The sequence below is a fragment of the Pituophis catenifer genome, unplaced genomic scaffold (assembly GCF_029215685.1).
Source record: "Pituophis catenifer annectens isolate HBS135680 unplaced genomic scaffold, rPitCat1.0.hap2 SCAF_2, whole genome shotgun sequence".
NCBI lineage: Eukaryota > Metazoa > Chordata > Lepidosauria > Squamata > Colubridae > Pituophis > Pituophis catenifer.
This window is the reverse complement of record NW_027256882.1, coordinates 190673368-190697666: the sequence shown is the minus strand read 5'-3', so window position 1 is coordinate 190697666 and position 24299 is coordinate 190673368. Positions and strand designations below refer to the sequence as shown.

Below are 24299 nucleotides of genomic sequence, written 5' to 3'. Positions count from 1 at the left end.
AAAAGTTTCTTTCAACATGTAACAAACAAGAAAAAGGTCAAGGAAACAATTGGTCCACTAATGGGAGAAGATGTCAAGGAAATGCAGGCAGCAGGGAGAAAGCAGAGTTGCTTAATTCATTCTTTGTATCTGTCTTATATGCAAAAAGAAAAAAATAGCCCAAACCTACCAAAACAGAGCCATAAAATACAAATTAAAACAGGCAAGAAAATGGTAAGAGAACATCCGTCTGCCTAGATGAGTTCAAATCACCAGGACCAGATGGATTGACTAGAGTTCTGAAGGAGCTGGCAGACATGATCTCAGAATCACTGAACTATATTGTTCAAAGATCCTGGAGCACAAGGGAACTATCAGAGGACTGGAAAAGAGCAATGTGGTTCTCATTTTCAAAAAAGGGGGAAAATGAAGCCAGGAAACTGCAGACCAATCAGCCTGACATCAGTATCTGGGAAGATCCTGGAAAAGATAATCAAGAAATAGAACTGCAAACACCTAGAAGTAAGCAAAGTTATAACCAGAAGCCAACATGGGTTTGACAAAAACGTGCCAAACAAATCTTATTTCATTCTGTGACTGAATTAGTGGACCAGTGAAATAATGTGGACTTTGATTTGATTTTTGATTTTGATTTTCATTTTATTGAACTTCTATACCGCCCTTCTCCCAAAGGACTCAGGGCGGTGTACAGCCATATTAAAACACATATAAACTCACAAAATTTAAAAACAATTTAAAACGAATATATAAAAATTTGGCCCATAAAGTTAAAAGCTAACAAACACCCAATTTAAAATTCATATTAAGCCAGCCAGGCCTGTTGGACATAGTATACTTGGATTTTGGTAAGGCATTTGACAAAGTGGACCTCCAACTACTTCTTAGGAAATTAGAAAAATGTGGGCTAGGTAGCATCACCACCAGATGGATTTGTAACTGGCAGACAAACCACACTCAATATGTAGTCCTTAATGGAACTATATCTACATGGAGGGAAGTAAGCAGTGGGGAACCCCAAGATTAGATCCAGCACTCTTCAATATCTTCATAAATTATTTAGAAGGGGAACTCATCAAATTTGCAGATGACACCCAGCTAGCACGAATAGCCAACACCTCAGAAGAGAGGCTCGGGATTCAGAAGGATCTCAACAGACTTGAACACTAGGCTCTATCTAGCAAAATGAAATTCAGTTGTGAGAAAAGTAAGGTTTTATACTTAGGCAAAAAAAATCTGAAATGTACAAGTATAGAATAGGTGGTACCTGGCTCAATAGCAGTAACTGTGAGAGGGATTGTGGAGTCCTAGTGGACAATCATTTAAATATGAGCCAATACAATCCTAGATTGCATTAACAGAGGGATAGAATCAAGATCACATGTGATGTTAGCACCACTTTATAATATTTTGGTAAGACCAAACTGCATTCAGTTTTGGTCACCATAATGTAAAAAAAAATGTTGAGACTCTTTTGGAAAGAGTGCAGAGAAGAGCAACAAAGATGATTAGGGGGCTGGAAGCTAAAACATATGAAGGAATTGGGTATGTCTAGTCTAGTGAAAAGAAAGACCATGGGTGACAAGATATCAGTGTTCCTATATTTGAGGGGCTGCCACAAAGAAGAGAAGTGTTCAGCTCATAGCATCAGAAGACAGGACAAGAAGCAGTGGAGGAAAAATAATCAAGAACAGAACCAAGCTAGAACTAAGGAGAAATTTCCCAACAGTGAGAACAATTAACCAGTGGAATGCTTGCCTTCAGAAGGTGTGGATGATCCATCACCAGAAGAGATTGGATAGCCATTTATCTGAAATAGTTTAGAGACTCCTGCTTCTTAATCTGGTCCCTTCCAACTCTGTAATTCCATTAACTATCTGTTCTGTTAAATAGTGAAGCTGATTGGCACCTTTAAAAAGTGATTGTGTTACCCTTGGATCTGTAATATCTAGGAGGAGGAGGAACCGAAAAAAATCAGACCTGCATACTGAACTCCAGAAAACCAGACTTTGAGTTGCTCAGGGGAAATGTAGGTGAGATCCAGTGTCTTGAAATCCTAAAAAAGAAAAACATCAGGAGGGATAGGAGATGGGAAACTCTATAAAATGAGATATTGAAGAAGCCATCAGAAACTATTCCCATAAGAAGAAAAAAAAATGGGACAAAAGCTAAAGAATGCAGAATTTTCTAAAATGTTGAAAAGCAAAAAGAATATGCTTAGCCAATGGAAAGAGGGATGATTACAAGACAATTTCTAGAAAGGACCTCTATCAGATAAACTAAATCTCAAAATGAGTTGAGACTTAGGAGAGATATCAAAATAAATAAATTAAAAGGGTATGTTGGAAATAAAAGGAAAACCAGAGACAATATAGATCCACCGTGAGGAGATCTATACAATAGATGTACAATAGGTGTACAATATTCAGCCTTTTTAACAGATTTAGTATGTAAAAATAGGATGATTGAAAAGTGGCTTTCCAGCAAGCCAGAAACACGTAGTCATATTTGTTCTCCCTTTCACTGATATCCAAAGTTACTTTGTTAGCACCTATGTATTATTTTGCAACAGCCTAACATAGAACTCATTTTTTCATCAATAAGACTACATAGAAACTGGCCCTCGAATGGCATGTCTTAATTTTAAGAATGACCATCTACCTCGAAAGGTCAGTCAGCAAGCTTGAACCATGGCTAGACTTGATGTCTGCTACTTTTCATCGGGTTCATTTCCACTTGAGTAAAAGGGCAGGGACCTATTAAAATTGTTCATCTTTTCATGACCTATTTGGAAATGGAAATGTTATGAGACTATTGTGAGTCACTTTAGCACAGTTCATCATGGAAAAATAGCATGCATATAAGGATAGTAATGGAAGGATGACTTTGAAATCCAATATATGGCCTGGGGAGCACATATACAAAAGGCAGGGTGGCACATAAGAACTCACTGTTTCATGCCATGGTTGGAAAAGGGTGGATAAATGTAACAAGTTTAGCCTTAACTATATGATGTATGATGTATTCTGGCACCCTGAAAAGGCTCAGTAGTTTCTCAGTCACTGATTAGTCCCAAGGATTACTACTATAATTATACAGTATTACTACTCTTACTACTGCTGCTGCTGCTGTTGCTGCTGCTGCTCAAACTAAATAACAGCTACAACAGGTACCTTTTTTGTTTGTTTTGAATAAGGAATCAGCAGTGAAATGGTCAAACTCAAATCAGTTGGCAGCTAAAACAAAAAAAAATGTAATTAAAAACTTATCCAACTTGAAGAATGGTTAAAATAGCAAATGTAGCTTGATGGGACTACAAGTTGTAAGACAAAGTGAAATCCCTGTAAATAATAATAATAATAATAATGATGATGATGATGATGATGATGATGATGATGATGATGATGATGAAATTGTAGCTTCCTGCAATAACACCAGCGGAACAGCAAAAAACTGTGCTACTTGGAACATCGTACATTTTAAGAAGATACGGGGTTGAGACCTAAGATGCAGCAGCCCGTATCAACCATCAGTGCCAGTCAATGATATTTGTGATACATTTTTAAATGTTCAGTTGACTGAGTTTCATGTTTAATGAATAAAAGAGATGATGATGATGATGATGATGATGATATCCCAAAAATATTGGATGGCTCTTATAAAATATGCATGTTAACAAAATTTCCATCTGTCAGTTTCAAAAGGCCACATTGCTTGGATCCACAACATATACTACACCAATTCATTATGACATCCAATGTCCTAGGGAAGAACTGGATGGAATGAAGGCCAAAACCTGCTAAATCAGCTGTGATTTCACATTTTTGTGTCTTTAATAATTTATTGTTTAGCTATTACGCCAAATCAAAATAAAAAAATATTTTATAGAATGATAAGACCACTTGTTATGAAGTAGAGTAAAAGACATACCAGTAACTAAATGAAAATGAAAATGGTATTTCTGTGTCATCCCTATCATTAACCAGCCAGATCCACATACAGTATGCAGTTCTCAGTTGTGCTATTTTGTTCAGATAAGAGCCATATTATATATAATTTTGGAGCTCTGACCTCACATGAAATAAGTTGCTTTAATGCAAAGATCCCAAAATGTTGTCTAATGTGGAATCCAAGATATGACTCTCTCTTTCTTATACAGTTGACATTCAAATAATATAAGTGCTGTGTCCTCTATCTCTGGAGCTTCAAAAAGGAAAGTACTTTCATCATAAGAAACTTGGCTAAACCTTCCATTTTTAACCATTGTGTCCAGCTGCCCAAATCTCACTCAAGTAAATACATCCCTAAGGTTCTTGAGCATTTCTGTATTTAATACTTAGTAATTTGGAAGGTGTGTTTAAAGTAGCTAATCCATTTCAATGTGCTAGCTTACTGAGGATAGCAGTATCTTTCGGAGTATCTATAGTATATCCAAAATTCTTTGTGCAGAAATCTTTTCTCTTGTCTCCCAGAAAAAGTCAGGCAAGAAACAGAGAGGCAATATATTCTTGATTTGTCAGTTGTGCAATCCAAAAGTTCCCAGTTGAGATTTTGCCTATTCTATTAGATACCATTTTTGAGGTCTTCAGTTTCATAGCTTTGATTTGCACCAATAATTGGATAGCCTGATTTTAGACAAAGAACAAATTGTTTAAATTCCTAATTCAAGTCTAAACTCTGCAGGTGAGGTCCACACCCGGCTACTCAGAATACACTAGCATCACTATTCAGATGCTATGATTGTGTTTGTTCTAGTAATGGCATGGGTTGTAAATCCCAAACTTCATCTCCATATAAAAGCAGAGTGGTAGTGTTGATTCTGCATGCATAGAATCTGAATCAAATGCTTTGTAATTTTTAATATTGAATTTCTACCTGCCCTTCTCTGGGTGAACTCCTTCAATGATGAGGGAATCAAGATCCAGTCTCATATAAGACTACATATAAATAAGGAAAGGTGTTGGCTTGCTCAGTTGACTCACCATTTAATAGCCAACTATGGGCAGTAGTAGCCAAGTCTTAACAATCTGTGCAACCCAAAATAGAATAGTAAAAATCATATTGTCAACATATAGCAACTTATGTCGAGTACTTTAGTCATGTGTAGTACAGAATCCTTCATCAGTCGTGGTAAGTCATTAACATATAGAGTGTATAGCAATGGTGCAACTATGCACCCTTGTCTTACTCCTTTGTAAGTAAGACAGTCAATCCTCCTTGTCATGACTTCTTTAGCCCTAAACCACATCCTGAAGCAGTTTACAATATACTCTTTACAGTATTTGTATAAAGGATTTTGGTCAGTGCAAGCTGGCTGTGTTCTGTATTGAGGACAATTAATTTCAATTTCCTCTGTAATATTTTTCTATTTACTCAAATGCTGCACTAAGGTTTATGAAGGCAGCAGTCAGCTGTGTCCCCTTACTGACATATTTGGTATTTAGATGGTTCAAGACAAAGCAATAGTGGATTGAACATGCCTGAAGCCAGCTTGTTCTTCTGCAAGAATGCACAGTATTTGTCAGCTACCCAACTCTCAACTCTCCTCAAGAGGAAGCTGGCATATATTTTAGCCATAATATCTATTAGATGCATGAGCCTCTAATTGCTAGAATCCTTTTTAGGAACTACAACTGTCATCTTCCCCCTGACTGTGATATGGCAGATACTATTTATATGTATAAATAAACCCACCAAGAGAGGGGCTCGTGGTTGGGTATTTTTTGAATAACTTGGCTGGTAGAAAGCCCTCAACAGGGCTTTATTTATTGCTCTTCATGCTTTTTGTAATAGATTTAATCTTGTTTTTCTAATACTGGTGGTCAGAGGGGTGTAGTTTCAGTAGGTGGTAAATTGCTATTTAGTAACTGTTTCTCAACAGGTTCCAGAGAGCAAACAGGTGATGATAATAATTTTCCCAATCCTCGGCTGTGATTGGTATATTGAATGTGAATCTCCATTCTTCCAGGATCCCAGTTACAGAGTGCCAAAATATAGCTGAATTATGACTTCTTGCTGACAGCTCATGTCCTGACCAATTTGAAGCAGCATGGCTTTTTCCCCCTGTGATTTAAAGAGCTTTTTGTATCCTCTTCTTAAAGACAGCATCCTAGCCTTATATATAAAATAATGCCTCTGAGCAAATCTCATAACTGTGTCTTCAATTGCTTTTTCATCAAATGACATTCATTGTCAAACCTGGGAAACTTTTGGAGGAGGGTTTGGATAATAGATCTTTTTCTCAACATGTGGCACAAATTTATGAATGCATAGAAGACTGACTGTGGACTGCTAAGACCCAACTGATAGCATTCTCTGATTTGAGACTATACAGCATTACTTTGGTAGACATACTTTGGACCATATGAACTGTTTTATTTTATTCTGACTCATCTCTCAGTTAGTTATAAACCATGTTATATGAGCTTAAGTCCAAACAGACTAGGAAGTTCCCACTCACTGGCTGGTGATCACTCTCTCTTGGATAAATAATGACCTCTGAGAACGTCAGCTTTACTTTTTGATACACAAATTAAATCTAACCTGTTTGAGTGTAAGGTCGATGGATGGGTATACAGAATCATTATCCTTGCCTCCCAGAATTAGAAGATCACATTTAAAAATCAGCAATGTCAAGTTTAGACCATTATCTTTTGAATGCCAATGATGATTATCAAAAAAATTATTTGGGAATTCACTATATTGACTGTAATCATATCATGTAATAAAGGGATGTATTTGGTGGAATATAAACATTTACCAGTACAAGCTCAACATTTTTATATCTGAATTTCATGGCCAATATATGAAGAAAGTTATTCCTATTATATGATTTCTCACCCTGCCATTGCAATTCTTCCTTAGTAAGAATACATAATCCCCTCGAAGCTCTCCCTTTGTACTTTAATTTTTGGGCAGCATTGAAAATCTGGGAGTTGTGATGGGTCACTCTCTCCTGCCAAACAGGAGTCTTGTAAAGCTATTTTATCGAATTCAGAAAAGAATCTCACCAAATCAATTGGTATTCTATACTAGAAACTATTCTAGAATTGTTTCAAATTCAATTCAATTTTATTTTGAGCTCAGAAATTAGGAATTTCATTTTGGATACCTTTCTGAAATGATAGGGACACAATTGGGACACTTCCAGGTAGAACAAGTATGTGGAATTCGCTCTTATACTTGGCATAATTCTAACCTTTTTTTAAAAGCGACCAGTTAAACTCTGTAGGTATTCATACATCTAATGACACCAAGGACACATTCTAGGTGGAATTCAGATGGCAAAATACAGTATATGTTAGCTAAATATTTCCCCCTTCAATATCTTTAAGTCCAGTTGAGAAAAGTAATGCAAAATAGCTAAACAGAATTTCCAGACTCTGAAGCATTATACTTCAGAAGTGAGTAACTGGATATAAAGGCTTTCTGGGAGAAGATGTCTAGCTACCACTGAAGAGAAAGCATTATACAATACTGATCCTTGATTTGAATGGGAAGCAGGAGCCTTCCAATCTTAGACAAGTAAACAGTTCTCTAGCATATGGTGAATTAAAAATGATTAGTATATTTAGCTTAGCTCTGTGATATCATGGGCATTATTTTACCTGGATTGAATGTTAGTAATTCTTTTTGGTGAGTTCTTGTAAGCATGTGATTATGTCATCAATATCTATCTACCCAGCTTCTCTTGGACTTTAATTCTAAGAAACTGAGAATATTTCTTAATAATCAGTGCAACTTCTCCTCCTTTTCCATTGTTCATGTTCTTTTAAAGAAATTCTATCTTTTCATTGCTGTATTTCACTTATAGATTTCTTATTAGGTCTCAGTTAATAGATACAACCATAATCTTATTAGAATATAGAAAGTGAAAATAATGAAATTTATGAGTAATGATCTTTCTGAATTTTTTAATTTAACTACTCTCTCACATCCTCATACTGGGCACAAATCATTTGTCATGTCATTTTTTTTATTGTAGGAAAAGAAAGATAGAATACTAATAAACCAATAAAAGAAGTCCTTACATTAAGTCCTTCTGAATAGCAATCTCCAACTAGCACAAAATTCAGCTGAAACATTTTTAATCAAGAAGAAATTTCTTATCACAGTTTAGCCAGCAGTGAAATGGCCTCATGGAATGGAATTTGAGTTAGAAGTTGGTTGAGAATCATTTTGTATGGCTTGCATTAATAGCCAGAAAACTGTGTTTGTCTGGAACTGCAGTTGATTTATTTATTTAGAATCGATTGGTTGAATTGGTTATTAATTCTACTTTTCTATCATATTGAATATTTAAGGAGCAACTAAAACACAATATTCAAAATTTAAAACAAATATTAACATTATAATAGGAAAATATTTAAGTAAGGTTTATTTTCATTTCCAAATTTATTCTCTGTTTTTTTTCCCTGTATTTATACATTTCTACTGCAATAGACTTTGGCTAAATGCAAATAAATATTGACTTAACAATTAATAGAATATAGGGGTTTTTCATGTAAATTGATTAAAAATGTAAATTATAAAAATACCTGCGTTTTAGTGGCTATATTACGAATAATAATTTGCTAAGAAATTAAATGGAATAGAGTTGGCAAGAAACATAAGTGACCCTGAGGCAATAGACTTTGGCTAAATGCAAATAAATATATTATATTTCTTCTGATCAATGTAGCCATTGATAGGCTACATATTGTTCTATTCTACTTCATATTGAAGAGGTTTTAAATGGACTTGCTCTGCTTTATGTTTTCTCATGCTCTTAAATTTGCTGGTTTATATTTTAAAGTTTAAAAAATTCAATCATCTTGTACTAATCTATGTTGAAAGGTGATTGAATGAACCATAAATGCAAAGATGTAGAGCATATTGGCAGAGGAAAATGGAAATTTCTGAATTAGATAGATAAACTTTCCTTTTGTACCTCCAAAATACTTAATTTTATTTCTTATTACTCCTTGAAAAATCTGGATTTTTAATTGAACACCTTCATAGCAAATACTATATATTTTAAAATATGACAGTAGCAGCCCTAATAGATATCCAGAAACAATTATAGTTGAATCAATTTCCCAATACAAAATCATTTTCAAAATTGAAGAATGGATTTCCTGCTAATAAATATCACAATTTAATTTGTTAGGTACGTAAAGAATATGGGAAATGCCTGCGTACACATTGTTGTAGTGGGAAAAGTACAGAGAACTCCATCGGCTCAGGAAAAACTTCTGGGTCACGAACTCCTGGACGGTACTCCACAGGATCACAGGTAAAAAGTATTTCTTAAGTTGAACAATTTGTTACCTTGCCCAAATAATTAACTTTTCAGTCATAATTATTAGAGTTCTTTTCAGCTCAGTTTCTATAGCAGTTTGCTTATATAGTATCTACACAGTAGGAAAATGGGTTGACTGGGATTTATAAAATATAAGATTTTCACTGCATGTCAGATTCTGCCCCAAATTTCTGTGTTTTGAGAGAAAAAAATTATTTAGCTGTTGTTATTAATTGCATCCCATTGTTACTTTTTAAAAAACGTGTTCAACATGGCTAACAGGAAAAAAAAATAGAAAATATTACAAAAATACAGTCTTAAAAGTATTGTCATCCTGACTTGTTCAGAACTTTGAAAAGCTCAAAATGAAAAGTTCATTTTGGCCAGGGGTCCCATTTTTTGTCATGCATGCCTAGGCACAGATCCTTCATTTCTCTTTGAGGGCAACATTATAGCACTTTTGATAATATGCAATTATCTTTTTTCCTATGTAATTTATTTCTAGAAATATTAACAAATCCTTGGAAGGAGATGTGGACAGGAATAAGCAATATACAGTTAACAATGAGTCCCTGTAACTGGTTTTCCCTTAGTCTTGGTACTCTGATCTTGAGGGTCATAAGCTTTTCCTTCATGTGATTGCAGAGTTGTCTTTTGTGTCTTGGGGAAGACTTGATGGGTATCTATATATATGTTTTAGGCATTTAGTTAAAAGAAGCTTACTGCAATTGCTCATCACAACTACAAGCAAATCATTGGATGTAAATCATGAAAGCCACAGAGGTACAGAAGGCCCTCCATTAATGCTCTGGCACTTAAAACTTTCATGATGTCTCCAAAATCCTCTGGAAATTATCATGCTTTGCCTCGTGCTTGTTCAATGTCAACCACTCAAAGTCACTAGCATTCAAGCAATAGAATGAGTGAGTGAGTGAGTGAGTGAGATTGGTGTGACTTTGGGTTCTTCCGCATAAATTGTTAACCAGCAATGCTTCAGCAGTCTTATTGAGAGGCTTGAACAGATCACATCAGCTTCACTTTGCCCTGTTCCAGCATGCATGGCAGCTTGCAGTTGAGCTTCCTTGTCTCATCTGCTCCATGTGTGATATTTTCCAACTTATACTTGCACTTAATTTTATTAAGGCAATGTCTGTCTTCCTATTGGTCACTCTGTGGAGCTACTGGTACATATATATCTTTCTGTTCAGTGGTCGCAGTTTCTACAAACATTCTGTATACAATGAGAAGGACAAGCCCCTATAAATCCTGACTGGTTCACCATTTCCTATCTGCATGTACAACAGGTATATCAATGGTTAAGCCAAGTGAGAGATGATCAGAAAGGACTGGATTTTTCACACACATACGATGCACCCTACAGTAAAAAGAAGACAGGCTAAAAATGTGTAAATATACCAAATTTGGGTAGAGATTCTTGGAAATAGGCGACCCCTTGGGTAACCCGGTCCCAAACCATGTAGGGCTTTAAAGGTGACAACCAGCACCTTAAATTGCACCCAGGAACATACCAGTAACCAATGCAGCTCATGCACAAGTGGTGTTATATGTGTGTTGCATATCTGGCACCTTTTATTACCCATGCAGCCACATTCTGCATCAGTTGAAGCTTTTGAATCTTCTTCAGGGGCATCCCCATGCAGAGCACATTTGCAGTACCTAAATGAGAGGTTACAAGGGCTTGAGTTACTATGAACACGGCCTCTAGGTCGGAGAATAAATGCAACTGACACACCATGTGAAGGTATACAAAGTCTCTTCTAGCCATGGCTACCAACTGCAGGAACCATGAGTCTAGGAGGAGCCCTGGATTGTGCACAGGGTCTAACCCCATCTGCAACTAAAGATGGAAAATCCTTGTCTCCACAGGGTCCAAGAACCCATAGCAACTCTGCTTTGCTAGGGTTCAGTTGGAGCTTGTTTCGTCCAGTCCCCCAAATATGCCACTGTTATAGAAAGATGGGATATTTAATTTATTTTCTTTTTTTAGGGGAAGGGATTTGTTTATAAATATAAAACGGAGAAGATGAGCACTGAATGGCTGTGATTGGCAGGAATGAAACTTTATCAACTGCTACCAGATCTGGTCAGATTAGCCATAATAAAATGTTTCTAGTACCTTGCTGAGCGAAATGGTATGAACAGCCCTGCTTTATTCTAATTTTGAAATAAAGAGAAAAACGGATAATGGAACAGTCTGTCATCTGGAAATGTCCATAATTATCTGGATGAACAGTTTTAGAGAAAAGGGAAAAAATTGTTGTAAATAAAAAAGATCCTCTCTCTCTCTCTCTCTCTCTCTCTCTCTCTCTCTCTCTCTCTCTCTCTCTCTCCCTCCCTCTCCCTCCCTCCCTCTCTCTCTCTTTCCCTCTCTTTCCTCCTCCCCTCCCCCTCTCTCTCCCTCCCTCTCCCTCTCTCTCTTCCCCCACTTCTTCCTTTTTTGCTGTTTCTGCTTGGACACTTGAATGAGCTGCCTTCCCACAACCCAATGTTTTATTCTATAGCCCAACGTCCAATGCTGTAGCCCCTTTTTTGTAGTAGACCCATCAAGTTACTCACAATTCCCTTTCAGTGCCTTTCAGGGTGCTGATTTCAGATTCTTCTCCATTATTCTCTCAATTTGCTTCACAATAAATATCATGAAACAGTTCAGCCTTCTCTATGTTCCTTTCAAAGGAGACATGTTCCTCATTTCTTTCTTTCCTCCTATTATTATCAACAGCTGCCTCAGACTTAACTTGCCCATTTCCTATATAATGCGCTTCCAGAAAAGACTAAAATAGTGACACTACATTTTTTTTAAAAAAAAGGCAAAACACTGGTGCAGTTTCCTATTTTGAGCTTGTCCTTTAAAGGGGGCTCTGCTACATCAGAATAGGTTGTATTGTTGGGAAGGAAATGAGATAAACAAAGAAAGAAAACTGAAGCCCTGAAGAGCTAGGAGAGAACAGAAGCAGCAATGAAAGGGAGAGAGTGACAGCAGAATGGCAGCAGTGGTCCAGAGACATCAGAGGACCCAAGCTTTTAACAGAAGTTCAGTCACTGGTAGCATGCCAGAAAACAGCTCACAGTGCCGACATTGAAGAGCAACCCAAAGACTAGTTGCTCCTTTGAGATTTCAAGAACGTATCTAAGGGTACAGCTTCAGGCCCAGAGCAGTTATAAGCAGCAGAAGAGAGCCTATGAAAAAAAAACCCAAATCCTTGAGGACCCAGATTGTGGTGGCAATAAGCCAACTTTGTATAGAACAACACCGCTTGGGGGGGGGGGCGAAATCCCTAATAAGCAGGTATATACAAAAAAGTATGCAGGCTATTGCTATAATGCACTGTAAGCCGCTCCGAGTCTACGGAGAAAGGCGGCATATAAATTGGACTAATAAATTGGACTAATAAATAAATCCTATCTGACTGCAGGACCAAGTGCTAGATAGCTCATTCTACCTCGTCCACACCATGTGACCTTGAAGCAGGTTTTCACTGTGAAAAAATATACTTTGCAATAAGTATAGCACAGAAAGCATAGCATAAAATGTAAGTTATTGGTTAAGAGATAAAATAGGATCTTGGATTATAAGTGATAAGACTAGTGGCATAGGGATAGAATACATGAGTAGGTTAAACAACTTTAGGAAGAATGTTTAAGAACAAACAAGATTAAACACTCAGTTGTATAAAACTTTTTATAATAAAAAGCCTGCTTATAGGAATTGCCTTCTTCCCTGCCTGACTGTGTCCCCATCCCCAAATTGGACCTATAACTCTTACCTTCTGCTATTTTAGCAAGTATTTGTCTGCCACTTTCTTTTTGGCTTGGTCTTCTCTCTTCTCCTGCAAACAGGGGCTCTTCCTTATAATCTTCCTATTGCAGAAAGGGGAAGAAGGGTACACTGAAACTCTGGTCAGACTTTCACCACAAGAATCTCGGTACAGAGTGCTGAGAAATGCTTCATGCTAGCTTTTTTACAGATGGACTTGGTGGTTAACTTGGGCACCATACCAGAGACTCATCTCTCCCGGCATTGATCGTTCAACATTTAGTTTTTAGTTGGTAAATACAGGAACAGATTCAAGAATGATGGGGGGAGGGGGGGGGCGTTGCAAACTTACTTTTGCATTAAAATGCATAAGGGATTTTCTTCTTTACCTTTACTTAGGAAACAGCACATGGGCGTGTGTGTGTGATAAAACACACTGCAACAAAGCAACACAAATTACGTGCATGCACTTGATGTCATGACACAGGTGTTAAAGGGCAGTATTGTGTCACAGTACTATGTCAGAATGCACATTTTGTTGCTTTGGCATTGAATGGACTTCTGTGAAATAGTATCACATAATGCTGGTTCTCCACTGATCAATAGAAGATTTCTGAACAAGGTTTAAAGTGTTGGTTGGAACACACATGAAATCCTAACAGCTCAGGATACTTTGAAGGGCATTGCTTTCACATGGTTCTCACTAGTTAAAGATTATTGATCTGCTGGCTGTCCAGTCAATGCCCTGAATACCTTGGAGAAGATGCTTTCAGTGGCCCTAAGGAAAACCAAAGCTGCCTTCCAGTCAGGTTCAACTCTGGCAATGATAGGAAAGGTTTATAAAGTACCAATATTGATATTCTTCAAGCATCATTCTTTTTCTTTTAAATTTTCCAAAGCCTTTATCTAAGTAATTTGCACTCCTGCAAATATGATTGGTTTTGTAATGTTTCTTAGCCAGATTGTTTGTTAATCTGAATTAATTGTTCATTAGTTAAATGGCAGTTCCTTATTGTTAAAATACAGAGCAACCAATAATAATAAATATATAAAAAGCAAATGTTCTTTTTAAAAATTCTAAGAACAGATAAAATAGTCAAAAAGTGCTAATGTTATTCATATCCTTAACATGATTTAGAAGTCATTAGTATCTTGTGAAAGGATTTTTGACCCAGAATTTCACAAGTAGAAGTGTGGGGTTCATGCTGAGTGATATGCAGCAAAATGAGAAGAACTTAACCAGAATTTGCAGGCTAAAATTGTTACTTTTGGAACCTTATCTTTGCCATTTCAGTTTGCAGATTTGGAAGGTTAGACAAAGTCATCTAGATCCCTGTATATAAAAAAATTATGTGTGAAATATTACCTGTCCACAGGTGTTCTTTGTGTTCCTTGCTTCAGTTTTGACAAACCTTTATCAAATTTAAAATATATATATATCTTGAAGTATGCTTGTGAGAGAAGGAGGCTCATGTAGGGTTTGAATGAATCTTAACATGGTTTTTCTAGATCACTTCAAGCATATAGCTGAGAAGTATTGAGAATTTTTAAGCCCAGGCATCTGTCAAGAAGAAGGAACCTCTGTTATTTTATTTATTGCATGCTATTTTTTAACATAACATCAGAACTGTTTCACAACTTTCCAGGTTTCTGTAGCACTGAATAACTAATTTTCTTAGTTTGGTTTGAAATTTCTGCAGGGGAAAAATGACCTTTGTGTTGTAGTACAATAGCAACATTTTACCTCTAGATAATAATTGACATTTGTTTCCTGCACAGATTAACGAAATGGTTTGTAACAGTTACAGCATGCAGGTTTATTATACACCTATTTGTGTAATTGGCACTTTATGGTCCAGAAGCTCAAGGCAATGTACATGATATCTCATCCCACCTCTTTTTCTGCAACATCCCTGTTAGGTAGATTGAGTTGAGAGAGATAAATGATAGGTTGGTTAGTTAGTTAGTTGGTTAGTTGGTTAGTTTGTTAGTTAGTTAGTTAGGCAGGCAGGCAGGTAGACAGGCAGACAGACATATGACAGATTTGAATCAATTTTTTACCTTGTAATAACCCTTCATTTCTGCACTCTTGAATGCCTGAAATTATATTACTATTGATTCCTAATAAAAAAGACACCAAAAAATCTCTAAATGTAGAGATTATAATTATAAACATTATTTCTATATTTTATTCCTGCAAAACTATTATTTAATAAATAAATAAATAATCACTTCTTACATTGATAATTTACTAAACTGTATATTATAATAATAATAAATACAGCAGCAGTCATGTACATGAACAATATTTTTTAAACTTGTTTTGCTACTCTCCACATCTCAGAATGAAAGCCAGTTACCGTAATTAAAACCAAAATTAAAAATATTCAATTAAAAGCCTGTTTTAAAAAGTATGTTTTAAAAATCAGTGAGCCAACAAAGAGCTATTGGTATCTGTAGGGGGAGGGCCAGGAAAGGACATAATGAAACATGCATCATAATCAAACTCTCCCCTTACATACTTATATATGCTGTGCAGAATTCTGAATATGAACATATGCTATGACACCACATTGCAGTTTTCATCATTTTGATGTCATCACAATGAGAAACAATAGAGAAATTTCCATAGAAATGGAAGTTGCATTAAATCTACTAAATTGGAAAATTGGCTCGTAAACTGGTGGATTTCCAATTGATTGGTTCAAAAAAAATTATTTTATTTTATTTTATTGCAGGGTGATAATAATGCATCTTTAAGTAAATGTCACCTTTTTAAAAAAATAGTTCTTCTATAAGTCTATCCAGTTCTAATTCTCGTTCCTTGATAAATGTGGATGCTGAAATATTGACAGAGAGATCTATCAATATCTATCAATATTGGCTATTATCAGCTATTATAGTTATAGATTATGAGTGCACTCATTTCAGATGGGTTTTGGCCAGATAGTACTATGGAGACAGCATTAGTTGTCCTTCTTGATAACGTGGGTTGTGAATCCTTTCTTTGTGACTGGCTTGAAGTTTGGTAAAAACACTAAAGTGATGATAAACAATTATGCATCTTGGGCTGAGACCATCCAAGTAAGACTGTCAAGGTCTTGTCCCAAATTTTGAAAGCTATCCAGGTCTGGATGTGGGAGGAGCAAAGTGAGGCTCAATCCTAACAAGAATGAATGATTGCAAATATTTGGGCCCTGGATCTTGGAATCTTGTATTTGCTCATCCAAGCATGGATGAGGGTTGTGTTTGTTTGTTTGTTTGTTTGTTTGTTTGTTTGTTTGTTTGTTTGTTTTCCATAGCCTCCCAGCTCAACCAAGTGACATACTCACAATTCATAGTTACCAAACAGATAGCAGTAAAAGCCAAGAGGGCCTTTATGCCCATACTTCTTATGTAGCAGTTGTGCCCTTTCCTGGCCTGAGAGATCCTTCACATCTAATGAAAGGATTGCTGTAATGCACTTTACATGCAGGCCACCTTTGAAGATTAGTTGAAAGCTACAGTTAGCCAGAATGCAACCACACAGGCAATGATGGCAGGTTTCATTATGCCACTGTCAACCCATTGCTCCACAAAATAAACTGATTATCAATTGGCAGTGCAATCCAAAGTGTTAGTTATCACCTGTAGAGCCCTTCCTGGCTTAAGACCAGGTTATTTGAAGGACAGTGTGCCTCCAGTTGTTTCTGTCTGTCCAATGAGATCTGGCAGAGTGGACATGTTTTGTTGTGCTGACACCTGTCTTCTGGAATATCTCTCCATCTCTCTCTCTCTCTCTCTCTCTCCCTCCCTCTCTCTCTCTCTCTCTCTCTCTCTCACGCACACACACAGACACACAGAGAGAGAGAGAGAGAGAGAGAGAGAGAGAGAGAGAGAGAGAGAGAGAGAGAGAGAGAGATCCAGATGACCCAACTCTGAAAACTTTCAGGAAGCTATTAATAACTTGGCTGCTCTCCCAGGCTTTGGAGCAGGATGGTGGTTGAACCACTTTCAGGTGGGGGTGCTTGTCTGCAGGCTACTTGTGATTTCTTTGTGAAATGTTTTTATTTTTATTTTTTAAGGACATATTTTTAAGTAAATATCATTACTTTAGAGGAAAGCTGAAATTTAAATTTAAAATTAAAATTAAATTTAAATTAAATTCAGGTTTCTCACCTTTGTTTGAAGGGTGGCATAAAGAGTGCCAAAATTAAGTTGTGTATTGGGTACAGTTTGAGAATTATTATTTTATTTTACTGAAATTGTTTACTTTACATGTATGTATGCATTGTGTTTCATTAACAGAATTTAGTGCCAAAAAAGGTATATGGAAAATGCTGAGACTCATTGCAAGTGAAATGTAACTAGTGAAAAATATAATCCAAATTACTGCATTTGTCTCAGAATATTTTAGACATAAAGCATCAGGCATGTTGTATTTCTTCTATTCGTTACATTTCTAGACTTGGGAATAGAACGTACATTTCAATTTATATATCAATTTATGAAACAATTATCCTACATTCATAAGCAGTTCTCTCAAATACTTGCATTCAACAATATCACTTCCCTAGTGACAGTCTGAACACTGGAGAGGTAGAATGAGTATTACGTTTTCATTACATTAACAGTGGGAAACTCTTTTGTTTTTATTTACTTACTGATTTTTATTCAGGAGCTCAAGACACCATAAATAGCATATCTCCTCCTCTTATCCTTCCCCACAACAATGACTTGTGTGGTTGGACTAAGAGAGAAAGGCCAACATTAACTCAGCCAGGAATTCTCTGTGGCTAAGGGTAAACTAAAGGCAACATTTTAACTAGTTTACTATACTGGCACTTGTACTGCTTGAAAGTTTCCAATGTGGAAAAAAAATACTGGGTTAGTTGGATTTATTCACATTTTAGCATACTTTTGGGCAACTTTCTGACTTGAAGTCCACTTTATTACTTTTTACCTTGTTTAAGGGACAAAAAAGAAGGGTTCATGATATTGTGTTGTTATTAGAGTGAGGGGGCTGAAACAATAAACTTCTTTTGCATTTTTGGTGAATTCTAAGTGGAAATTGTCTTGAACTTTAACATACATGTTTTACCCCATAACACTCTTGAATAGGAACAAGTGACCCCCTTGTTCCAGGGTAGAAAGTGTTAGGTGGTCTTAAAAGTGCATGAGCTTCTGAAAGGTTTGGTGCACTTGGTTTCCCTAAGTCAGAAAAAAAGTCCAAGACTTTCAACTTGACCCACTCTGGGTGTCTCTGGAGGGCATACATATAAGCTGCATATTGTCCACCCTTGTTCTAGGAAATGCAGGGAGCTCTTTGCCCAGAGAGAACCATTTCAGAGAGAAAATCAAAACACCTTGCTTACTTCCTGCACTGCCAGAAGCCATCTCCACAGAAACAGAAAGAAGCAGGTCATTGTTTCCTATGGATCCTCTGCTTGATGTTCATCTTCTGCCCCTTCTTCTTGTGCTTCTGCAGAGCCGAATTCGCAGGATGTGGAATGACACTGTTCGAAAGCAATCAGAATCCTCCTTCATCACTGGTGATATAAACAGTTCAGCATCACTTAACAGAGGTAATTATGGACTTTTCAAATACATATGACCTTTGTAATTATGAAGAATCTAAACAGCAATGCTTTGTTAACCTTGCAACATGTAGCATCTTGTTCCCTTGAATTAAAATGTTACCACAGAATAAAAGATCCATTGTGCACTGTATTTCATTAATAGAAAATACTTCTTTTAACTTTCTCTCAGTTCTTTAACATGGATATTAAATGTTGTTGAAAGTTAGTTGCAGAAGGAGTAGCGGCAGTGAGGCAGAATAGTTTTGAGGTCAGACAGATAAAAGTATCTGTCTTCTTAATGTTACTGCTATTGCCAAGACAAATATTGTCGAGCTAAACTGCCATCCATGAAAGGTATTGGTGCATCCTGCTAAACACTGAAGTGCAAGAGAAAGTTTCATAATGGGAAAACTTGCTGCATAATGTGGAGTTATGCCATTTTCCCAGCATAGCCTTCCTGGGGTCTTCAGAAGTCAGGGGGAAAATCCATGTTAATATCATCTACATGTAGTAATGTAATGAAGATGTTTTCAGCCAGCCTCAACATTGGATCTAAAATTAAAGTTTTCCAAAATCAAAGAAACCAATGTTCCGAACTCCATTAAAAGATGTGCCAGAATTCTGAGGATAGGAAAAACATTCCTCTCAGGGAATTTTCTCCCCACCACACACACACACACACACACACACACACACACACACACACATTATATCTTTTTCTCTGCCGCCACCACCATCAGTGATCACTAGCTCTAGAAAACAACTTTCTCAAAGATTCTGGGAAGGTTAATTGGAGCAGCAATGAGGGTAAGTGTATGTTTGTGTGGGAGAATGAGGGTAAAAGTAGTGCTGAAAAAGAGATCTGAAATCTCTGATCAGATTTTGGCTACAGAGAAACAGCCATTGAAAACTGAAAGGCAAAGCTAGAGTCTTTTGGTGTCACTTCACATTGCCTTTTTTTTTCCCCTCTGAAAATCCCAAGAATGATACAAGATGATGGGTGTTAGTCTTCTGGGGGGAAATGTAAGTAATGGCAGTTTTCTGAATGGTTACCTTTCTGGAGGCATGAGAACTAGAGCCATGAAAATAATGGCATTTTTACTCATGCTACACTAGCTTCAATAGCTGTAACGGAGAACAGATGGGTCTCTAATTTAAAACTACAGCCAGAAAAAAAAAACCCTGAGATTACCATAATTATATTTCATGTTTGAGATACTACCATATCTTTCCTTGTTCTTGCCTCTTCAAGGCTGAACTTATGCAGTTCTTCCAAGTATTTTTCATTTATTCCAATGACTTTTCTGACTGTCCTTTGGTGACATTGTTCTGTTTTTTCTCAACTTTTCTTAAGCATGGTTCCCAGAACACTATTAAAATCTTAAGAAGAGCTTAGTAGAATACAGGAAATAATAGTCCTGTGATTCAGAAACCTGATTGATACAACCCGTGTTTGCCTTTTATACGCCAATGTTATACTATAATTATAACTAAAATTTCATCATCTTTTTCACAAAGCCAGTGATTCCCATTCCATGTTGACTTCTGATAATCACTGCATTGTTTCCAAAGGGTTTATATCACTGCATGATATTCTGCTCTATAATTTTCCCATGTAGATGCCATACTCTTATCTGTAATTTCCCATATTCTCCTTGGAGAACAAACAATGCTTGCCCTCTTTCAGTCATTTGGTTCTTCACCTGTTGTCCAGGGTTTTTGAAAGATAATGGACAACACTGTCAGTCAGTGTCTTCTATATGTTAGGATATAATTCATCCTCTGGACTCAAACTCATTCAAACTTAGCAAGTGTTCCTTGTTAGATGTGTATTAGCCTCAAACTACAGCCCTTCATTGTCTCTTTATAATCACCTAGTGGACTATAAGCTACCTTATTGGAAAAGACTACCTTATTGGAAAAGACTTATAGTGGACTATAAGCTACCTTATTGAGAACAAATTGGAACTAACTTCCTTTGTTAAATTACTCTGCTATGAACTTCTAATCATCATTGTTGTAAATTTATTAAAAATTGTTCTTCAAGTTCAAGATATTGCAATAGTAAGAAATAAGAGTTTGATGGAGATGAATGAAATCTTTCGAAAACCAGAAGGAAAAAAACTAACAAAAATTTGCAGAAGATGCTAATATAGACGCCTCCAGGCTGGATAAAAATTGATGATTTTTTTAAAAAAAAAATCAGAAAACTGGATTTTTTTTTATTTTTATCAAATTTATTTTAATAAAATGCTTTTGGAGTAAAAATCTATCTAAAGATAGATTTCTGTTTAAGATACATTAATAATTTAGTTTATTCAGCATGAAATGGAGCTTAGTTATGTAGCATGAGGCTGTATATTCTGCAATATTTACATTTTTGGTAAACTCATTCAATGAATCCAAGCTCTGCAAGCTGAGACAACATGCACTGCATTGATGCATTCACACAATTTCACAGTAACCATGAGATAAATCATAAAACAAAGTTCAGGAATATTCCTTTATCCCATTGTTTTGCAAATCTGTCAAGCTTCCAAGTAACACGTTCCATTAAATAAAATGTCATCTTCAGGGTAGACAAATCTATGTACGCTACAAACTGTATAATAGTTTGAAGAGAAATGCATCTGTACCACAAGGCTCTAAATGAAGGGCAAGCAGTAAAAATGAAAGTGAAATCTTCTAAGCAGCTTATAAATATAAATATAATATTAAATATAATATAATAATATAATATAATATAATATAATATAATATAATATAATATAATATAATATAATATAATATAATATAATATAATATTATATTATATTATATTATATTATATTATATTATATTATATTATATTATATTATATTATATTATATTATAAATATAATATTAAAGACCACCTGTCATTTCAGATCCATCATGGCAGCGCCTGTTAGCGGGCATCCACTCACCTGCTGCCTGCCACGTCCCTCACCTTGTTGTGTCACTGCCGCATCACTAGCCATCCCTTTAAAGTGAATGGGACTGGCAGTGAGTCAACAGCGGGTCAGAGGAGGAGCTGCTGCGGGACAGAGATGACAGTTGCTCTTTAAAAATTATGATTTAAATCAAGTTGATTTATATCAAGCCTTTTTACTAGTGATTTAAATCATGATTTAAATAAATTTGATTTGAAACAAATCCACCCCAGACACCTCTCTAATTTAAATGAGCATAAAAAGCAAATGAGATATAGGACAATGAGATTTGAAAGATTGTTCTCAGCACGACCACACAGAACAGACCAGGACTCAACTGCATGTAGCCACTTGATAAAAGTAGTATTAACCTCATGTGAATTAGGAAGCTGTCTGTGTTTAGAATTACTTTTATTCACCATCTCTGCCCTGCCACCTTTTCATTAGCTAACCAAATATATATTTTTTTCTATTGCTTAAATTCTGAGCCACATACAGTACATGCTCTTTTGACATTTATCTTTGTTTCTGAAATCCATTTCTGATCGTCTACAGTAACTAATCTAGCTGGTCTCCCAACATAGAGAGACCTAAGTGAGAATCTTTTTTCTGTAAATTCATTAATTGAAATTAATATTTTCTTTCTGTGACAGTCCTCCCAAGCCTCAGTATCCTCCACATATCTAAAGTTTTATTCCCCAGAATTCTCAACAATGGCCAATCTAATGATTCCCCCCCCGTCTATATCTATCTATCTTATCTATCTATCTATCTATCTATCTATCTATCTATCTATCTATCTATCTATCAGGAATGTGACTAACATTCAATCACCATCTGACCTTTTGCAATATGTCTGTTCCCATAGGACAGTACCTATTATCTATTTGAACTTTCAGGGTAATTTTGGAAAAAAATTAACTATTGAGGAACTCAGAAGAAGCATTACTGTTTAAAAGACATGTCTCACTTTAAAATATTACAAACTCTCTCCCCCTCTTTTTTGGGGAGGGCAAGCATCTTACTAATTAGTTGCAGCTATGGCCACAAGGTTGTGGTTTCAATTTTCTTCCACTCATCTTGCTAGACACAGCTATGACATCAAAACCATATCTGCTTCCCCATTAGCCTCTGTCAATCTCACTTAAAATGTAATCTGCTCCCCTCAGATGAGAAATAACATTTGAAGTAAGTATTCGTATAGCCGTGCTAAGAGAAAAAAAAATCTTATCAGCCAGGAAGCCTTTCTTAACACTTCTGCTAAAAAGAAGATAGTGTACTAAATTTTCATGTTAAAGTGCAAAGATTCCTTTAGATAATTTATGTTTCCAAATATAATAGAAGTAAATTCAAAGAGTAAATTTATTTTATGTAAAGTGTAAATATTGATGGCAATATTAATTACTGCCTTTTAAAAAGCATTCTCCCCAACTAGATGCAGACCAAGCATTTCTAAGCCATGGATCATCACCACTCGCATCTTGACTTGTCTCGCTGGGGGCCCTAGCTGCCTTTCTCCCAGTTTACCGTTTTAAGTAAATTATTTGGCAGCATGTATGAGGAAAAGATGCCACATTTAGGAAGCAGATAAATAGCAGAAGAGAACCTGAAGCAGCTTCTGATCCTGAGAATATGAAGCAAGAAAGACATAAATATTTTTAGGCTTAAATATTGTAAGTTCTATGACATGCCCATAACTATCTAGTTGTCCTCTTTAAAAACAAATAAAATGCAGGGGTTTATGGATTTCTAATCCAGTTGTGGTTTTTTCACCTTTAAACTACTATTTTTCAACATGTTTCAATTATTGCCTTCCTTCTTAAGTCATTTCAAAATCTTTCAATTTATTAAATTTGTTAGGGCCACCCAGTCATTAGATATTAGGTGACTTACAAAATCCCATAGACAATTAAAACAGTTAAAACATGCATAAAGAGACCACAAAGATTAAAATTCTCAGAACAAATTGTAGAGATTGTAGTTTAAAAGAGCTGCAAGGCTATGTGATTTTATCTATTTCCAAGATCAGTTATTTTTCTATGGCCCAAACCTCCATGTAGTAGACATAAATTTATATTGGTAAAGCCTATACAATATCCAGTTCTGTTGCACACCCATAGGTGATAGTAGTTGGTAATATGCAGAAGAAACAAAGAGCAGGAATGGCAGGGTGTGGGGTGGAATTAGGTCAGGAGCAGTCACAGTCTTGGCTTTCTGCTTGGGTTTTTAAGTGGCTTTTAGAAACCTCATTGCCCCAAAGAAAGCCTAAAACCAGGCAAGTTAATCATTCTGATTATTTGGGTACCTGTTCACCCTCATTTATGGCAAAGAGGGGAATTCTTCCAAAATGCAATCCTACTGGTAGGGAGCAGACAGCAAATTTCAGGCACATTCATCCGAAAACCTCTTGTTTTTCTAGTCTCTGCCAAGCTCGTGGCATGGAAAATTGTGTGCAATGTATAATCATCTTCTCTATTTCCTTCCTTACCCATTTTTCTTCACTAATGTTGTCTCCTTTTCCTTACCCAAAGATACCCCACCCCTTAAATACCCTGAATTCTGTCTGATCACTTATTTCAGTGAGTTTTTCATTTGCTGCTCCCCTCCTTATCATCTAGCCAGCTGCTGACAATCCATCTGACAATCTGATTTTATATTCTATCTTTATTGTAAAATGAAAATTCTTATTTGATTTGTGCATACAATATGCATAAATCATTATATGTGTCGGTTTATGG

The 24299-nt window shown here is 36.1% G+C and overlaps 1 protein-coding gene across 1 annotated transcript in view; it reads left to right on the top strand.

Annotated features, from left to right (window-relative positions):
* ADGRL3 (adhesion G protein-coupled receptor L3) overlaps positions 1 to 24299 on the top strand; it is a 425730-nt gene that overhangs the window by 342838 nt on the left and 58593 nt on the right. Inside the window, exons 22-23 of the mRNA XM_070938393.1 lie at positions 9146 to 9271; positions 18520 to 18616. Coding sequence (XP_070794494.1) covers positions 9146 to 9271; positions 18520 to 18616 — 223 coding nt within the window. The remainder of the gene's footprint in view (positions 1 to 9145; positions 9272 to 18519; positions 18617 to 24299) is intronic.